This window comes from Humulus lupulus, chromosome 5 (genome assembly GCF_963169125.1).
Source record: "Humulus lupulus chromosome 5, drHumLupu1.1, whole genome shotgun sequence".
Lineage (NCBI taxonomy): Eukaryota > Viridiplantae > Streptophyta > Magnoliopsida > Rosales > Cannabaceae > Humulus > Humulus lupulus.
Window position 1 is genome coordinate 79,121,866 of NC_084797.1, and position 21,076 is coordinate 79,142,941.

A 21,076-nucleotide genomic window follows, 5' to 3' on the forward strand; every position below is an offset into this window, starting at 1 on the left:
ATTAATTAATAAATTGAACTCGCCCTAACAATTTTTTTTTCTTCTTTTGTTACTACTTCTACACTCGCCAAATCCTATAGCGGTTAAAAAAAATATTGGTACTTAATTTAATTTCTATAGTGGAAGAAAATAATTTTAGTAATAATTTATTTATTTATTATTATATTGGGGAGGGAAAAAATAAATGTTTAATATGAGTGCGTGCATATTTTATTTTTTTACTTATTTTAATTCCAAAGTTTCAGCGCTACAATTAGCAACATACAAAAATAAGTAAATAAATGAAAAGACGCAGTGCGTTTACTTTTGGTGGTAACAATTATCCAACTCTGGCTAACATCTGCATCTCCATACTCCATAGGATGCCGTCGTAAAACATATATTATTTAATGTCAAAGCCATTAGATGATCCAATTGGAGGAATTGTTTGAATCAATCAAAACAATTTTGCATCATTGGACATAATCTTCATTATTTTCATTACCTACTCTGCATTTTGAACATGTTATAAAATTACTTTTGTGTTACAATTATGTATAAAATGTCCTCGCAAATAGGCCAACTTGTAATACATTTGTAAAGGTCAATACACATGGTTTATCCAAAATAATGGATAAGCATATTAATGAACAAAAATAGAATATATGTAATATATACTTTTACTTTTACATCGTGACGTGGAATGAAGTTGAAATATAGGCAGGCCACTATGGTCATGCTTACTGCAACAGAACCAAATTTCTAAATATTAGTTAAATTAGTTAGTTTTGGCGCCTTTACTAGTTCTCATTCTCAACTAATCATAAAAGACTTGAGAAATGAGTCATTTGGAAAACAACACTCGCAAATATTTTGACTAGATCCTCCATTCATTGTCACTTTGAACGTTTCATGCCGTATGTTTGTTTATAAATTAAATTATATATGAACTTATCATACCCAACTATCTTACTTCTGAATATCCCTCTCTTTCTTTTGTTATTTTCATGGCGGGGCTGAGAATTTGTGTATTCAGAGCTCTTCTTTCTTGGCTTTCATGTTGTTCTATTCTACTTGTTTATGGACAAATTACACATCCTTTGGAAGGTGATGATCATTATTTTGTTTTGTTTATATCTTCAAATTTGAATATACATATAATTAGGCTTATGTTTGTTAGTTCCTTTTTCTTGTTCTATACATACCTCAGTGAGTGCTTTAAAAGCGGTCCGTCGTCAACTCATCGATCCATTTGGCAGACTTAAGAACTGGAAAAACAAAGATCCATGTAATTCATATTGGACAGGGCTAATCTGCACCAACACTACCATGTCTCAGGAAGATGGTTATTACCATGTCCAAGAATTGTAAGTTTATTTATTTCTATGTTTAACCTCTTGGCAAAATGTTTTTCCATTTGCTTCCTCTCCCTCTCCCTCTTTTAAAGATTAACATTTTCTTTCTTTTATATTTGGTTAATTAATAATTTGTGATAGATTAATTAATGGATCGAAGACATCTGAACTCCTAATTATATGATCTTGCTCAAGAGTTACTTGAAAATAATGTAAATTTTCACTAAGTCTTCTGAGAAATGTTTGTTCGTCTCCAATTATTTAAATGATTATGCAGGCGGTTGCTGAATATGAATTTGTCTGGAACCTTAGCCCCCGAGCTTGGCCAGTTCAAGAACATGACTATATTGTGAGTAATTTCAGATAGAAACCAAGCTCTTCTGGATTATATATGTAGCTTTTATTTTATTTTATCATCTAATCTGATACACAGTACTAAGTAGGTGGTTTAATTTCCAAAGGGCTAGGTTTGATATTCAATTTTGCTTCTTTTCTTTTTAGGAACTTTATGTGGAATAATATAAGTGGCAGCATACCAAAGGAGATAGGAGATATGACTTCTTTGAAACTTTTGTAAGTTGAACTGCATATCATTATTCACAGAAGATGCATGTTCTGTGCTAGCTTTTTTTAGCATATATATATATATATATTTCAATTACATATGTAGTTGTATTCTACGATTATGAGCATGTGGTGAATTGATGTAGAAATGGTAATTATTTCTTCAGCTCCTGTTATTGAATGTTTGAGTCTAACAAATGTATTAAAATAATCTTTTGAATATTATGCGTTGCTTTATTTGTGTCTATATTATATATATGCGGTTGTTTGTTGGGAGAGGTGTAATCCCATTAGGCTAGTTACCTATTGCTATATACTCAGGACCACACTCTCATTTTAGAGTTTAACCTTTCTTCACTAAACAAATGTCTTACAATAAAATATGTATTAATTAAGCATTAATTTTCAAATGAGATGCTAAGAGTAAACAGAGGAAGGCACTGATGGTTCTGGTATTCTAAATTCTAATTCATGATTTCCATTCCAATGATTAATAAAATAAATTATAATATACTACATTATCTTGTAGACTATATACGCGACATGCCTTGCTAGAATTTGGTACGAGGAGATGTTTCATTAGAAAAGAGCATTTAATGGATTGTCGCAGACTCCTGTAATTAGGAAGAGTAGCATCTAGAGTATATTTGTAAATACTTTGTGCTTTACTGTGATTACTTACTTGTGTAACAATTATTCATCAGAAATAAGTATTTCAACTAGATTGTGACTAATGAAGAATTATATATATTAATTATTTTGCTGTATTTTTACAAGGACAGTCCTGTTATCTATGATATTGACAAATATAAATTGGGAGTGAAATGGTAGCAAGTTGCAGATTCAAGTTTAAATTTTTTTAGGGGTCTGCTAAATATTCTTTTCTCAATCACAGGCTATTGAGTGGAAATGAAATATCAGGTCCTTTACCAGATGAGCTGGGTAATCTCAGTAAGTTAACAAAATTTCAACTGGACATAAATCATATATCAGGACCGATTCCTAAATCATTCGCATATATGCCAAATGTACAGCACTTGTGAGTGGATTCTTCAGACTTAAGTACTCAAATACTTTTGTTTTGAGTCAGCTGAAATTTTACATATTTTTCTAAATACAGTCACATGAACAACAATTCAATCAGCGGTCAGATACCTCCAGAACTCTCTAAATTACCTTTTCTGGTGCATTTGTGAGTTCAATATCTAAATCAGAGTTTACACAACTTGACTAATCCTTCATGCCTTTTAGTGAGTTCTAAATAGAACACTGGATCATGTGTTTCAATGTTTGCAGCCTGTTGGATAACAACAACCTATCAGGGTATCTTCCTCCAGAGTTTTCAAAGATGAAAAGTTTGAAGATCTTGTATGTTCCTTCTTCTAATCTTACGTACAACATTACTTTTGTCAGTAATTGTGATTAAGTTTCTCTACGTGTACACAAAATTTCAGTGCTAGTATTAGGAATTTCAACTTTTCTTTGTAGTTTCTTTCCACACCACACCCACACCAAAAAAACGAAAAAAATAATTGAATCAGCATCAGTGTTGATTGTTTGAAATGAAATAGGTAATCCACCAAATGTATTTCTCATGCTGAAAATTTCATTCTAACTAGTTACATGTGTTAATATTTAGGTTTGTAAAGATTTTAATCCTTGTATTCAAGTTTATCTATGCCCCCAAACCATCTAAAAACCTTTCATTTATGGCAGGCAAGTCAACAACAACAACTTTAGTGGGACTGAAATTCCAGATTCTTATGCAAATATGTCCCAATTGTTGAAACTGTCAGCTCTCTCTCTCTCTTTAGTTTATATATACATATGTATATATATATATATTCATTCTCCGTTGAGGAGCAAAGTTGGTATTTAGTGTTTTACTGATAACTTCTTCTACTGATAGTATAACTTTCGTGCACACTCTGTAGGACTCTTAGGAACTGCAACTTGCAAGGAAAAATTCCTGATTTCAGTGGTGCACCTGGACTCTTTTACTTGTGAGTTTCATGCTTAAAATTTTAATGTTGCAGAATTAATAGTTTATGGCATTTTCTTTTCATGTATTTTGAAGGATTTGTAAGATTTTTTGTTTGATTTTTACATAATTTATCACCAGATGTACTCATCTGCTTGCATTTCTATGATTATCTATCTGCTAGCACTGACTTTCTGTACTAATTTACAGTGGCTTTAGTTTTCAAATGAAATAAAGGTCTTGTCATGATACCCTCGTCATAACCTCTCATTATTTTTCATGAGACAGAGATCTTAGCTCAAATCAACTCAGTGGAAGTATACCAACAAACAAGCTTTCCGATAATATCACCACTATGTATGTTATGATTGATCTCCATGACTTTTGCATAAATCTGTTTTATAATGCTACCATCTCTCTCTCTCACTCACACACACACACACACACACACCCCATCGATGTACACTCGAAGCACTTCTTGAATTGATCTTCTGAAAAACAATATACATTTGCAGTCTCTAGCTGGCTTTATAACAAGGAAGTAATTCGTGTAATTGAATTGTTTAGTGATTTGTCCAAGAATATGCTTGATGGACCAATCCCTGAAAGTTTTTCAGGCCTTCCTAAACTCCAGAGATTGTAAGAATCTATCTTTTTTTCTTTTTTCCCATATAAATTTTCATATGGTCATTCATCTGTCTACCAACTATATGATATTTTTATCCAGAGATAATTGTTATTTGTCAGGGAAGGTGTCTGTAAAATGATGTTCATCAAATCCCTTGTATGACATAGCTTAATATCTTTGCAGGTCACTTGAGAATAATTCATTAAATGGTACCATTCCCTCTACTTTCTGGCAGAATATTTTGTTCCGTCCAGAAACCAAACTCACCTTGTAAGATATGGCTGAAATTTATATTTCCACTGCACTATTTCATTCAAAAGCATTAGAAGATTGTATTTCTATAATTCTTGATCCAATAGTTATAGTGGCTAGTTTGAGTGCAACTAAGGCGTCAACATATGATGAACTTAGCTACCATTCTAACTACTAGCATATTGTTAAAGCATGTGATCCCTCTATTGCAGGAATCTTCAAAATAACTTGCTTTCAAATATATCAGGCAGCCTGTATCCTCCTCCAAATGTCACCATCATGTAAGTTTTGATTTTCTTTAACATATGTCCTTGAATTGGATATCTTTACTTCCATTGTGATACACATCAGCAGTCTATTGAATCAAACCAGAAAAATATAGACAGAAATATTGAGGGAAATAGAGAGATTTTATTGAAAATAGGAAATTGCCCAGGATATTTGAGAGACCTGGTTTCTTTCCAAGAGCTACTGCTCAATTACAATTCAAAGCCTACCTAAATCTAACATTTTCCTCTCTATTTAATTCTCTAAACTTTCCAAATATAGCTGATACTCAAAACAGAAACAAATAATTCAAAATAAAACTAAAGGCAGAAAGGAATAATAAACTTCCATAATTAACTCATCTCATTCAATCCTAGGTCTTCTAGCATAGGTGTATCAAATTGGTGGCTTATCATTACCCGCCGCCCAAACTTTCACCTTGTCCTCAAGGTGGAACTGAGAGAATTGCTGCTTTAGAGTGTTGTAGTTCTCCCAAGTAGCTTCAAACAATGGCATGTCCTTCCATCGTATTAAGACCTCCATTTCACCCCTGCCATCTGATTTAGTATTACAACACCTAAAACATCAGCTGGCTCAACAATCATCTCCAAGTCAGGGTTGAGCTGTGGTGGCAGCAATGGGGAAGAATGAGTCACCCTGCGAGCACGACGCAGCTGAGAAACATGGAGCACAGGATGGACCGAGGAAGTTGCTGGTAGTGAAAGCTTATAGGCGACGACCCCGATTTGTGCAAGGACTTTGAATGGTCCATAAAAACGAGGGGATAGTTTCTCATTACGTCCGGCAGTCAGAGACTTCTGCCGATAAGGTTTGAGCTTCACAAACACCTTTTCACCAACTACAAACTGTTCATCCAGCCTTTTTTTATCGGCTGAATCCTTCATTTTCTATTGAGCTCGGAGCAAGTGCATTTTGAGGTCATCTAATGGCGCATCTCACTCTTCTAACATCTCATCCACCGAAGAGACCGAAGTAGCTCCCGTTTGGTAACGCAGAAGCGCAGGAGGGTCACGCCCATACAGTATCTTGAATGGAGTATGCTTGGAAGCTGTGTGAAAAGAGGTATTATACCAATACTCTGCCCAAGCTAGCCATCGCATCCAAGCTCGTGGTTGATTCGATACATAGCAACGTAAGTAAGTCTCCAAACAACGATTCACAACCTCTGTTTGCCCATCAGTTTGGGGATGATATGCAGTGCTGTGCCGGAGTTCTGTACCTTGCAATTTAAATAGCTCTTGCCAAAAATGGCTCATGAAAACCTTGTCCTGTCTGAAATTATGGAGTTGGGTATACTGTGCAGTTGGACCACCTCTTTTAAAAACACTTTAGCAACAATATGGGCAGTAAAAGGATGTTTCAGCAGTATGAAATGAGCATATTCACTCAATATATCCACCACCACCATAATAGTATCCATTCCGAGCGAACGGGGCAGCCCTTCTATAAAATCCATGGCCAATTCTTCCCAAACCAGCGAAGGTAATGCGATAGGTTGCAGCAAACCCGCAGAAGACGTGTTCAAAGTCTTATGTTTTTGGCATACTTCACATTCTCGAACCCAATCAACTACGACTTTCCGCATTCCCACCCAATAAAAGTCAGAAGCAATCCGTTTAAAAGTTTTATTCTCACCTGAATGTCCACCTAAATTAGAGTTGTGGTACTCTCGCAGAATAGTAGGAATTAATATGTTATCTTTGGACAACATCAAACGCCACTTGTACCATAATTTTCCATGCTCCAAAGAAAAGCCAGCAGCGCTCGGCCTCTCTTGCTGCAGGTCAACGATTATTCTTGTGAGGAACGGGTCTTGTTGCACCGCGTCCCAGTCAATGCCTTGAGAAACAAGCAGATTTTTAAATTCAGCGGGCTGTGTAACTCGTGACAACACATCGACAACTTTGTTTTCTGCCCCTGACTTGTACTGAATCTCAAAATTGTACCCCATGAGCTTGGCCATCCACCGTTGGTATTCCGGAGCAACAATACACTGCTCGAGTAGGAACTTTAAACTTTGTTGATCTGTTCGCACCACAAACTGCCTTACCAGCAAGTATGGCCGCCATTTTTGGATGGCAAACACAATAGCTATCAACTCCTTCTCATAAATAGGCTTCAACCTTGCTTGCTTTCTATCCCAACACATGGCTGTAATAAGCCACAGGTTGCTGGTTTTGCATTAAAACAGCCCCTACTCCATATCCTGATGCATCAGTTTTCACTATGAGTGGTTTGTCAAAGTCGGGTAATGCCAAAACGGGCACTGTGATCATTGCTCGCTTGAGAGCTTCAAATGCAGTTGTTGCGGCCTCATTCCACCCAAACTTATCCTTCTTCAGTAGCTCCGTTAAAGGCCAAGCTATCTCACTATACCCCTAAATGAACTTGCGGTAATAGCCCGTTAAGCCCAAAAAGCCTCGTAACTTTCTGATATTCTTAGGTTTGGGCCACTCTAACATGGCTTGAACCTTCGATTGATCCCTTGCTACTCCTTCACCCGAAATGATGTGCCCCAAGTTATCCAATTTTTGCCGAGCAAAAGAACATTTTCTGAGATTAGCGTAGAGCTTATGCTTGGAAAGGAGTTGAAGTACGATGGCAAGATGCTGAACATGATTGCTGAAGCTGCGACTATACACAAAAATGTCACCGAAAAACACTAAAACAGACTGACGGAGATGGGAACAAAATACCTCATTCATCAAGGACTGAAAAGTAGCCGGAGTGTTCGTAAGACCAAAAGACATGACCAGAAACTCATAATGTCTATCATGGGTCCGAAAAGCCGTCTTGGGCACATTAGAAAAATTCACCTGGATTTGGTGATATCCTGATTTTAAGTCGAGCTTCGAGAAGATAGTAGCTCCATGGAGTTCATCCAAAAGCTCATCAATAACGGGAATCAGGAACTTGTCAGGTATTGTCTCTCGCTTTAAGGCACGATAATCCAAAGACTCTCAAAGAAGAATGATCAGGGATATGTCCATATTTTTTTTCAAAAGGAGACAAACCTGAAGTGATTGAAGATGAAATCTTATTAATAAGGTTGACTGCATTGATAATTGCTTCTCCCCAGAACTGACTAGGCACAGATGACGACAATAAAAGAGAACGAGCAGTTTCAATAATGTGTCTATGCTTTCTTTCAGCAACACCATTTTGTTTAGGGGTACCAGTACAAAAAATTTGATACACAGTTCCATCTAAAGCAAGCAAATCACAGAATTTATTTGAAGTATATTCACCACCTTGATCACATCTAAAACATTTAATAACAGCAACATGTTGAGTTTTTACATAAGCTCGAAAATGATTATAAATATCATAGTAATCAGAACGAAGTTTCATTAGAAAAACCCAACAAAATCGAGTGTGATCATCAACAAAAGAGACATAATATCTAGACCCTCCTTTTGTAGCAATGGGAGAGGGTCCCCACACACCAAAATGAACTAAGTCAAAAGGTGCAACAGAGAATGAAATACTTTTACTTAAAGGTAAAGCAGAAAATTTAGCAAGTTTACAACCACTACAATCAGAAATATCATGAACTTTCAAATTTCCTAAGGTTCCCGTAGAAGCTAAGAAATAAAAACTAGACGATGAGAGAGACAAACGAAAAGAAGACAGGTCAACACTAGGAGTTGCAAATACCGTTAATCTCAGCTCATCCAAAACATATAAACCCCCCCACCCCCCCTATGAACGGTCTGAATCAGCTTCTGAGACTGCGAATCCTGCACATGACAAGAAGTAGAAGAAAAGGACACTGAGTAACCCGAATCACACAATTGATCAACAGATACAAGGTTTAGTGAAAAGTTTAGGAATATGGTAAACATTAGGAAGTGATAAATAAAGACTGACAACAAAACCAACACCTGCTAATGGCGTAGGAGTACCATCAGCAATCATGACATGCACAGATGATGTAGGACACAAAGAAACAAAAGATTTCGAATGTAGAGACATATGGTGCGAGGCTCCAGAATCAAAAATCCATGTAGAGGAGGTCATACCTGAAGTGCTAGTAGGGGCTGGCCTACTAAAGAAGTGAAAGACATGGCATGTGGCTGCATGCTAAGAAACTTATGAAATTGTTCTGAGAAGGCAGCAAGAGCAAGATTGGAAGATGAGGCCCCAAAATCATATGAGTCAGATGGAGGTACCGTAGCAGCGACATTAAATTGTAGAGGACGGTATGGTCGAGATTGTGAGTGGTTTCCAAAATGTGGTTGGCTACTATAATGAGGCAGCTGATTACCGAATTGTGGTTGGTTAGCATGATGAGGTGGTTTGAATTGATTTCTCTGCTGCTATGGTGCACGATTCACTAGTTTAGGACACTAAGCCTTCCAGTGACCCTTTTGTTTACAAAAACTGCATTCATCAACCCTAACCTTTGTGTGAGATTTATTCTCATGGTGAGTAAAAGGTCTAAGAGGAACTGCCAAAACAGAAGGACTAGGTACTGGGAGGATGCCTTTTCCTGCTTGAGACTTAAGACAAATTTCATCAACTAGCAACTCACTGACTACTGAATTAACCGAAGGAAGTGGAGTATGATGCAACATAGAGCCACACAGCCCCTCAAAGTCATCACGAAGTGCCATTAAAAATTGAACTAGTCGTTGCTCCTCCCTACGAGCAATATAAGGTGCAAAAGCTCGTAGCTCTTCAGATTCGGTAAGAGCAAATTTATCCCAAAGATCTGTCATAACTGAATAGAACTCTTGAATACTCATATCTTTCTGTTCCATAGCTCTAATATCTGATTCTAACTGATATTGTTTTGCAAAGTTAGACTGTGTATACAATCTTGCAAGATGATCCCAAACTTCTTTTGCTGTTTCATACTTAGCTAATTGGGTACCTATTGACTGTTCCATAGAGTTGTTTATCCAGGTGATAATTTTTGAATTATCCACTTCCCAATTTTCTAGCAAAGTTGCATAATCTGCTTCGTCATTTGTAGGTTTAATCACAGTTCCAGAAACATAACCCCACATCTTTTTCCCTTCCACATTTTTTTCATCACATAGTTCCAATAAGAGTAATTATTTCCATCTAACCTCATGCTAATTGACTGAAGGGAATCATCTTTATTACTAGCCATTATAGACACAAAACAAACTTCCAACAACCAACTCAGTTAATATATTCCCAAATTTCACAATCTGATGAAACCCTACAATTGTAGACGAACACAAAAATCACACAGCAGGTTGTTGTAATTGTGCTCCGACCCAAATTGCTGCAATGGGTACCTATGGTTACGCTTAAGAAATTAAACTCTATAAACCATGCTCTGATACCATGATAATTATGCAAAGATTACACAATCTATAAAACTCAAAGAGAAAGCAAAAGGCAAAGAGATAGATGAAAAGAGAAAAATGTTAGGGAGGAGCTAAGTATATTGCAAAAGAAGAGAAAAATGTTCTCTTACAATAAAATGATCAACCAAACCTTATAAAAGACAAAAGATAATACAATAACATAAAAGACTAAAATAACCTTAACATAATAACTCTAACATTATATACTGTCAAACTCGTAAAATAAATTTGAATCAATAGAAAGAAAAGAAGTACTTAGAGCTAGTTTTATTAACAGTACTAACCATAGATCTTAAATTTTTGCTTCTGCTATTCATAATAGATGAAGATAAAATATGTTGCTTATGGTTTACAATTACCTCAATCCTATTATATATCAAGTTTCACAAGTGATCATTACCAAAATAGATATAGTGAGTTCCTAGTAGTTCTATTTTTATGTAGTAGACTGTAGTTTCACTATTTTATGAAGAGAGAGAAAAAGAAGTGACTATATTCATATATTTATTATAATGTTTATGTTCCATCACAAGCCCAAGTGCTTATATGATTGGTTTAAAACATTTTATAAACACATGGTTTTTGTGATTGAGATGGTTTTGATAATATTTGGGCAATTGTTATTTCTCTGTATCTTCTTCATAGAAGAAGATATGTATACATACACGATACATCAAAATACAGAAACTAGAAACAGAAACTAGAAATTAACTATGCCTTAAATAGAATATATTGACAGCCATGCAAATCAATCCCATATCCCATACAAAGCAATCATGATAATTAAGCACTCCGTAATACCCCCCCTCAAGTTGGAGCATGAAGATCCGAGATGCCCAACTTGTGAAGTAGATAATCAAACTGTTTCTGTCCCAAGGCTTTGGTAAAGATATCTGCCAATTGTTCGGTAGTAGAGACATAGGAAGGAGAAATAAGACCCTCCTGAATTGTGTCACGGACGAAATGACAATCCACTTCAATATGCTTCGTACGTTCATGATGAACTGGATTATGAGCAATATGAAGAGCAGACTGGCTATCACAAAACACAGGAATGGCTTTTGGATGATGCACCCCTAGACTCAACAACAAACCTTTTAACCACTTCAACTCACAAGTAATAGAGGCCATAGAACGATACTCAGCTTCCGTGGAGGAGCGAGAAACGGTGGGTTGCTTCTTAGTTTTCCAGGAAATAGGAGATTGACCAAGAAAGACTATCCAACCAGTGAGAGACCGGCGAGTGAGAGGACATGCCGCCCAATCAGAATCACACCAACCTTGTAAAGACAAGTCACTATCTGAATGAAGTAAAATTCCCTGGCCTGGGGCACTTTTCAAATAATGAACAACTCGAATGGCTGCGTCCCAATGCTCCTGCTTTGGATGTTGCATAAATTGAGACAAAACATGAATAGAGTAAGATAAGTCTGGACGCGTGATAGCCAAATAAATGAGACGACCCATCAATCGCCTATAGGATTCAGGCTCCACAAGCAAGTCTCCCTTAGCATGCGCAAGTCTATGATTTTGTTCGATTGGAAAACCAGCTGGCTTGGCTCCCAGTAAGCCGACCTCAGATATAATATCAAGGGCATACTTGCGTTGACATAAGAACAAACCGTGAGGACTGCGAGCAACCTCAATACCCAAAAAATATTTCAATACGCCGAGATCCTTCATATGAAAACAATTACTGAGATAGGTCTTAAAGATATGCAATGCAGCAGAATCGTTACCAGAGATGATCAAATCATCAACATAAACAAGCACATTAATCTGCACAACACCCCTAGTATAAGTGAAGAGAGAATAATCATAATAAGATTGGAGAAAACCATAGCTTTTCAAAGCTGAAACCAGCTTTGCAAACCAACAACGAGGAGCTTGCCTCAAACCATACAGAGATTTCTGAAGCCTACACACTGTGTCAGGATCAGAAGTTTCAAAACCAGGAGGAAGTTTCATATACACCTCCTCGTGAAGGTCACCGTGCAGAAAAGCATTGTGAACATCCATTTGATGTAGTTCCCAATTTTTTGATGCAGCAATGGACAAGAAAGCTCGGACAGTTACCATTTTTGCTACTGGAGCAAAAGTTTCATTGTAATCAATTCCTTCAATCTGATGATTGCCAAAGACAACTAACCGCGCCTTCAATCTCTCAATGGTACCATCAGAGTGGTACTTGATTTTGTAAACCCATTTACTGCCAAGAGCCTTCTTTCCAGGAGGAAGAGAAGCCATAGTCCATGTACCGTTATCTTCCAAAGCCCGAATCTCCATTTGCGTAGCACGACGCCAACCTGCATCTTTCACAGCCTCTTGGAAAGACTGTGGTTCCACCCCGGCAGTAACAACTGCAAGAAAATTTCGGTGTTTCGCAGAAAATTTGTTACAATTTACATAATGTGCTATAGGAAAAGGCGTACCTGAGGGAGGAGAGGAAGCAGGTGAGGAGGGAGATGGACCTTTCTTAATCACTGTGTGTGTCACAAAATCCTTCAATTTGGGGGAAGGAATTTTAGTTCTCATACCTCTACCCATAGTTGAAATATGAGAGTCAGCAGAAGCAGAAGGAGAGTCGTGCAAATCATTATTAGACGGGATAGCCTCATCCACTGAGATAAAAGGCAACTGTGTTGGTGGTGGCGTAGATGAACTGGGCTCACTAGAAGCCTCAGTTATTTTTCCTGGTACCCCACCCTCATCGACAAAATGAAAATCTGGCAGAAAGGGTTCGGCATCCAAAGTTTCAAGAGAGACGGACATAGGAGGTTCATCATCCAAATAGGGAAAAGTGTCTTCATAGAAACGAACATCCCTAGAGGCGAAAAAAATCTTGTTGTCCAAATCATATAACAACCAACCCTTTTTCCCAAAAGGATAACCAACAAAAACACACTTTCTACTGCGACTCGCAAGCTTATCACCTTTTGCTTTTTGATTAAGAGCAAAGCACAAACAACTAAATACACGCAAGTCATCATACGAGGGTGGGGAACCAAACAAAATATCATAGGGAGTTTTATTATGAAGCACACTAGAGGGTTCTATTAATAAGATGTGCCGCAGCTAAGACACACTCCCCCCAGAATAAAATTGGTAAATTCCCTTGAAAACGCAAAGCACGAGCAAAATTTAAAATATGTTGATGTTTTCTCTCTACTCGCCCATTTTGTTGAGGTGTGCCAACACAAGATGTGTAGAATAAAATGCCATTAGCCAAAAAATAGTCCTTCATACAATTAAATTCAGTACCATTATCACTCCGCACTATCTTGATGTTTTGTGAAAATTGGCACTCAATCATAGAAATAAAGGACATAAAACATCTAAAAACTTTTGTTTATCAACCAATAAATAGACCCATACAGCACGAGAAAAATCATCAACTAAAGTAAAAAAATAGTGTGCTCCACATGATGATGGAGTGTTATAAGGACCCCATAAATCACAATGTATTAATTCAAAAATTCTTGATGCTTTGTTGGTACTCAAAGAAAAAGACTCTCTAGACTGCTTAGCACGATGACAAACTTCACATGTTTTATTCAAATATTCCTTACAACTACTAATAAAGGGAAGTGATTTTACGACTTTCTCAGAAGGATGTCCCAAACGCTTATGCCATAGATTTATCGAAGATGATCCCGAAACCAATGCTGCTTGAACGCTTGGCACCCGTTGAAGATAATAAAGTCCATCCCTTCTTTCACCCGTTCCAATCAGCTCCCTCGAATGTAGGTCCTGTATAGCACACATATGAGACGAAAATTGGACAAAGCATTTCATATCATCATTGAGTTGCGAAACCAAAATTAAATTGCAATGTAATTTGGGAACATAAAGAACATTATTATGATACATTTTGTTCGTTAGTTTCACATTGCCTTGCTTAGTGGCTAAAACACTTTGTCCATCTGGAAGGCCCACAGGACAAGGACTCACATCTTGTATATTAGTAAAAAATGATTAGAAGCACCAGTATCAATTATCCAAGATGTATTATCAAACTCACCATTCAACCGATTTATTGAAGTTTGAGAATTACCAAATGCCGCAACCAATGCTTGCCATTGTGCGGCACTAAAACCAGGAGGAGTCTCATTTGTAGCGGAGGAAGGTGATGCATTGATTGGACCATCAGTGGTTGGTGCAACTATAGCATGGGCGCGAGCCCCCCCTCGACCCCTACTAGCAGCAAGTGAAGAACGGGAAGCTGGAAACTTTCCAGTTGCCCTCTTAGTTTCTGATTTTGGCGGCGTACCATACCGCTCCTCCCACCAATCTGGGTAACCAATAACCAAAAAAACAACTATCAACATCATGTCCGGAGCGTTGGCAGTGAGAACAAACCAAGCCCAACTTGTCTACCTTCTCAATACCACGACCACGTCCCCGACCATTTGTACGAACTGCGAACCCACAATATCTTGTTTTTCATTCTTAGTACGAGTCATTCCACGCACCCTTTCATCTTGAACAACTTGTTGAAATGCACGATTAAGACTAGGCAAAGGATCTTGAGAAAGCAAAGTCGACCGAATCTGGCTATAATATTCGGAGTTCAATCCCATCAAGAATTGATGAAGTTGTTCTTCCTCTCGCCGTTTCTCGTGAGCCTTGCCGAGATTACATGTGCACTGACCGCAATGACAACGTAAAATAGGCTCATAATTACTCAGTTCATCCCAAAGTACCTTCAACTTACTATAATACGTCGCAACCGACATCGATTGGGACTGTTCGCAGCGAGCAATATCAATTTTTAATTGTTGTATTCTTGGACCATTGACAACCGCAAACCGTTCAGTTAAATCATCCCATAACAGTTTGGCGTTGTCGTAATTCGAAAGCATAGATCTTACCTCTGGATCAATGGTATTCATAAGCCATGAAACAAGCATACACTCTGTACAAACCCAATCCTCCTTCGTGCATGGTGGCTTCATTTCCGTGATCGTACCGTCGAGAAAGCCGTACTTGCGCCGAGAGGACAAAGCCACACGAATAGCATGTGCCCAATCATCAAAGTTATCAAGTCGGAGCCGCACCGGAGTGATGAAGTCTCCCGGACGATCCTGCGGTCCTAAATAAAACGGCGAACTAGCATCAATCTTCGCCTCTGTTTGTGTAATCGGCAATGATGGTGTTCCATCTTTGGTGGTCATTATTGTGATATTTTAAGTGGTGGCTCTTGATACCATGATAATATTTGGGCAATTGTTATTTCTTCATAGAAGAAGATATGTATATATACACGATACATCAAAAAACGGAAACTAGAAATTAACTATGCCTTAAATAGCTATGCCTTAAATAGAATATATTGACAGCCATGCAAATCAATCCCATACAAAGCAATCACGATAATTAAGCACTCCGTAATAGGTTTCCTTCAGGCATTGATAAGTTTTATTAGCTCTTGTATTTTAGTGATATCAAGTAATTATTATTTTTATACTTCAACTGTAACAACTAACTAGAATATGAATATTTGTTTTTTTAGGATTCAAGGTAATCCCCTTTGTACAAGAGCAAATGAACTAGACATAGTTCGATTCTGTGGACAAGAAGAAAAAGAACTTGAGGAGCCTCCAGGAAACTCTAGTAGTCCCCTTGATGGCTGCAGACCTCAATCGTGTCCAAAAAAGTTTTATGAGTATGTTCCAGGATCTCCAACTCCTTGCTTTTGTGCTGCACCAATGGGAGTTGGGATACGATTGAGAAGTCCTAGCATATCGGATTTTCGACCATATATTGATCTATTTAAGAAATACCTAGCTGATAAGCTTTTGGTGGATCCTTATCAACTTGATATAGGTTCATTCATATGGCAAGAAGGTCCTAGGCTACAGATGCTTCTAAAAGTTTTCCCTCAGTATAGCAATACTTCTAATGAGTTGAATATAAGTGAGCTTCAACGTGTTATGAACCAGTTTGCTACATTTGCATTTCCTTCAAGTGATATCTTTGGCCCGTATGATCTCCTAGGTTTTACTCTCCTTGGACCTTATAAAGATGGTATGTCTAGAAAATATTCTCTTTGATGAGTTAATTGCAATATATCATTAATTCATCAAAGATGAGCATATTTCTTTTCTTTCACATTCTTTCTTACCTCGTTTTTCAATCAAGTTAAACTATATTTGGCTCTTTTATCTTCTATTTCTTTGGGATGGTTTGTTGGCAGATTTAACATATTTTGCTAAGATGGATTGTGTAAAAAAAAAGGTATTGTGGAAAAATCTCATGGTATAAAGGAATCATAATCTAGTATTTCCAAGTCAAGGACTATTCCTAACCCCAAATAAATTATAACGAAACATAAGGTAGTAATATGATCTTCAAATCGTTCTCTTCTGATCTTACACTGAACATGTGCATGCAATAATTGATTACCTCCTAAATAACTAAGAGGCTTAAGTTAAAATGGTATTGAATCAGTGTTGCACAGAAGCATAATTGGATACTATAATTGAGTGATTTGAGTCACTTTTTTGTGATGTATGTTGTCATGATCTTAGCTCTTGTTGTTGCAGTTATCATTGTCACACAGTCAAAATCAGGTATGAGAAAAGGACTTGTGGTCGGAATTGTTTTAGGAGCGATATCTTGTGGAATGACTGTACTTGGGGCAATTGCATATGTTATTTCTAGAAATAATGAAGATACAGTTGTGAAAAAACAATATAGTAAGTCAATTTTAATGGCTCATAATTATTTGCAGGGAATTTCGGTAAACGATTTGTAGATGATTAATCTTATTTCTTTCTGCAGCTCAAAAAGCTCTTAGCCATTTTGATGGTGTAAAAGGATTCAGTTACGCTGAACTTGAAATTGCCACAGAAAACTTCAACATAACTTCTCAAGTTGGGCAAGGAGGGTATGGAAAAGTTTATAAAGGCATTTTGGCAGATGGTACAGTCGTGGCAGTCAAACGAGCTCAACAAGGATCCTTACAGGGTGAGAGAGAATTTTTCACAGAAATAGAATTGCTCTCCCGAGTACATCATCGAAATTTGGTTTCATTGGTTGGCTTTTGTGAAGAAGAGGAGGAGCAGGTACAACTCCAATTGATATAATACCATAACTTTATGATTTTCATACTACCAATACATGTTCACTAGATGAAAATGTAATTAACATGCTAGCTTTAAATGACATCACTAAGTCTATCAAACTTCATTGTGCTACTAATATTGATAAAGATCTTTCTCTAATTAGTGTTTTGTTTTGTTATGATTAAATGTCTTCACTATGTTATTCATGTGTTATCTTACGAGTACTATTTCTTCATGCGTGCTTATTATGACAGTCATGTTATTACTCTAACTGTTCTCTCTTGCAGATGTTAGTATATGAGTTTATGGCCAATGGCTCTCTTTACAGTCTTCTCTCTGGTAAATCTTGTATCACTCTTGAACTAAGTTCATCTTTTATCCATCATTTCCAATACTTAGTATAAGGATTCTCAGATTCTTGATATAAATTTTATTTTCCGTTACAAAATGGATATAACTTATTCTTCTGAAGATGATAAGCACTTTCATTATCTAGGAATAGTTTAAAATAATAACAATTAATTGAAATTAAGTACAGTTGATTGGAATCCTCAATGGCGAATTGGTGGTCTAATAGAAAACCTTAGTTTAATTATCTGATTTATTGCAAAACTTTGGTACTCAACTTACATACATACATAGGTAGGATTAATTAATTCGTCTGCTCTAACTACATGTATCTTATTATACTATCGGTTTTGTTTATTTTGCCACAATAGCTAGGTTCCGAAGTTCTCTTACTTTTGCTAAGAGAATGCAAATTGCATTGGACTCTGCAAAGGGAATTCTTTATCTTCATTCTGAAGCAGATCCACCAATAATCCACCGTGACATAAAATCAAACAACATATTGTTGGATTCCAAATTTACTGCAAAAGTTTCTGACTTTGGAATCTCAAAGCTTGCACCGGTGCTCGATGGCAAAGGGGAGACAAGTGGTCATGTATCCACAGTTGTGAAGGGCACACCCGTAAGTAGTACTGCCAGAACCTCTTAACAGTGTTGTAGCTAAATAATCAACTATCCTTCGAAGGAAATTTGTTTCCATACTTGAGTCATTATAGTTTAAGAACCTTCAAATTCCATGATTTAGTTTTATGCAATTGAGATTGCCTTGTTCAACTCACTAATATATAAAGTCTACACATTGAGTGAAATTTGTAAATGATGTATAGATTACCATATAAGAGTGGAAGTTATCTGTTTGGTGTTGGTTTCCTTTCCATTTGTTTTACTACAAGTGAATCAAATCATTAAAACCTTTCTAAACTTTTCTTTCTTGACAGGGTTACCTTGATCCTGATTACTTCTTAACTCACAAATTAACCGAGAAGAGTGATGTGTACAGCATTGGAATTGTATTTCTTGAACTTTTAACAGGGATGCCGCCCATTTCTCATGGTAGAAACATTGTTCGAGAGGTACACTTGAATTTCTTGAAATGTCTTTTTTCTTTTTCTTATGTAAGTTGAAGTTGAAGTCCCTTGTATGCATTGGAGCCCAAACAATTCAAATGATATAATAATAACAAGCATTATATGGTTTTCTTTATAGATGTAGGTGGGAATTGTGCCATAAGATTTATATGTCTATAGAGACCTTTTTCTGGGGTTAAATTAGCATCATCATTTTCACTTTTCACATAAACTAATGCAGCTAGGGTATTGTTTGGTCAATTATGCTATGATACTTCCCACAACCAATATTGCACTTTTGTAGTTGTTCTGAGTGAGAGAATCTACTTTTTCGTTTATGATTATGTTGAAGTAAAACCATGATTGTTTAGAAAAATAAACCAGTCTAATCCAGCTCGTGCATCTTGCCATAGGTTGGGACGAAATAAGATTAGATAATAATTTTGTTGAATTGCATCTTGTCATTAAATCAAACGATAATGTACTGTTTTTCTTTTATGTAATTGTTAATTATATATAGGTGAACTCAGCATGTCAATCCGGGAATATGACATCCATGATAGACAGGGACATGGGTTCTTACAATTTTGAGTGTGTGAAGAAATTCATGCAGTTAGCTCTCAAGTGTTGTGAAGAGGAAGCAAAGGGGAGACCAACAATGTTGGAGGTTGTTCGAGAGTTGGAGAACTTATGCTCCATTCTTTCGCAATCTGAGACCAACCATTCGGACTTGAATGCCTCCTCTTCATCAGCATTAGCTGGATTTGGACCAACATCATCACTCTATTATGACAAGAATATGTACGTGTCAACTGATTATGCTGGAAGTAACCTTGTGAGTGGTGTTTTCCCAGACATCAGGCCTCGCTAACTAGCCATGAAATAAGTTGCTCTTCAGTAAAGAAACATCTATATTCAAGTCCTACTTTCTTTCTTTCTTCTTCCTTTTTTTCTTTATGTCCTGTACACTATTTAGTGAATTTTTCATTGTTTATGTAGTTAAGTGGGACCACTGGGGAGATACATAAACTTGAGCATTTTAGTTCTCTATATAATTCTTGATTTAAAGAGGTATCGATATTGCTTGTCTAATTAAAAAGAACGGTCATCCTAACTATTTACTTGTATATCTTTACTTATAATGGCTTCATCTTAACTTATGGAAATTATATATCTCTGTCATTTGGTCCTTTGGAAGGTATTTAACAAGGGAAATTTGAGTTTTTATGATTAATGTGGTGTCCTAAATAAAAAAAGTGTTAGACATTATAATCATTTTAAAAAAAAAAAAAAACCTCTCTCATAATTTTTTCCATTCACTTCCTCTTCTTTCTTCGTCAACTTATTCCTCTCAACTCTCTCTTTACAAAAAAAAAAAAAACCCAATGGGTAAGATAAAATATAACAGAACTCAATGTAATGGCAAGTATTCATGACTTAGGACACTAAAATACTACATTTCGAACAGATCTGGGCATGATTTTTGAGTTTTTTTTGTGATATTTTTCAGATCTGAACTTTGAAATCTGAAAAAATCGACGTGGTTCGATGGTGCTCGATGCTAGCTCGATGGGACCTTCAAAATCAAGATTTTCATGAAAAAATCGATGTTGCTCGATGGTGGTTCGATGTGATTCTTGCAAGATACATAATTTTTCACTCGGGTGTCCGTTTGGGGTGATTTTTTTTTTATTTTGGGTATTTTTCAAGATCTACACGTTTGAGATGTGTATATACACATTTGGGAAATGTAAATCTTGATAAAAAAAATGCAAAATGCAAAACATACCTCATGTTCAAGATATGTTTTGGTATGTTGTGAAGTTCTAAACTTTGAAAATGTGTATGTGAACATCTAAAACGTGTAGATCTAAAAAAAAATACCCAAAATAAAAAAAAAAAGTCACCACAAACGGACACCCGAATAAAAAATTATGTCTCTTCCAAGAATTGCATCGAACCACCATCGAGCAACCATTGAACCACCATCAAGTAACGTTGATTTTTTCATGAAAATCGTGATTTTGAAGGCCCCATCGAGTTGGTATCGAAAACTATCGAGCAACCATTGAGTTGGGCATGGTTCTCGATGGTTTTTGAGTTATTTTTCAAATTTGAAACTTTGAAATCTGTAGAAAATTGACTTTGCTCGATTGTTGCTCGAGGTTGCTCGATACCAACTCGATGGAGTCTTCAAAATCAAGA

At 36.6% G+C, this 21,076-nt stretch overlaps 1 protein-coding gene across 1 annotated transcript; it reads left to right on the forward strand.

Annotated features, from left to right (window-relative positions):
* Positions 1-962: 962 nt before the first annotated feature.
* On the forward strand, positions 963-19,988 carry LOC133777472 (probable LRR receptor-like serine/threonine-protein kinase At1g06840). Its single transcript, XM_062217097.1, has 20 exons — positions 963-1,086; positions 1,190-1,346; positions 1,612-1,683; positions 1,836-1,907; positions 2,794-2,937; positions 3,019-3,090; positions 3,195-3,266; positions 3,615-3,689; positions 3,833-3,901; positions 4,168-4,236; positions 4,447-4,518; positions 4,691-4,777; positions 4,972-5,040; positions 15,902-16,416; positions 16,935-17,087; positions 17,173-17,456; positions 17,744-17,795; positions 18,176-18,426; positions 18,743-18,877; positions 19,392-19,988. Exons 1-20 carry the CDS (start codon positions 987-989, stop codon positions 19,740-19,742), a joined length of 2,871 nt encoding a protein of 956 aa, XP_062073081.1. The 5' UTR covers positions 963-986; the 3' UTR covers positions 19,743-19,988.
* The last annotated feature ends 1,088 nt before the right edge of the window (positions 19,989-21,076 follow it).

Coding starts and splice junctions, on each gene's coding strand:
- LOC133777472 (XM_062217097.1), top strand. CDS start 987: ATGGCGGGGCTGAGAATTTGTGTATTCAGAGCTCTTCTTTCTTGGCTT. Junction 3,690..3,832: donor ATGTCCCAATTGTTGAAACT/GTCAGCTCTCTC, acceptor CACACTCTGTAG/GACTCTTAGGAACTGCAACT. Junction 17,457..17,743: donor GTGAAGAAGAGGAGGAGCAG/GTACAACTCCAA, acceptor TCTCTCTTGCAG/ATGTTAGTATATGAGTTTAT.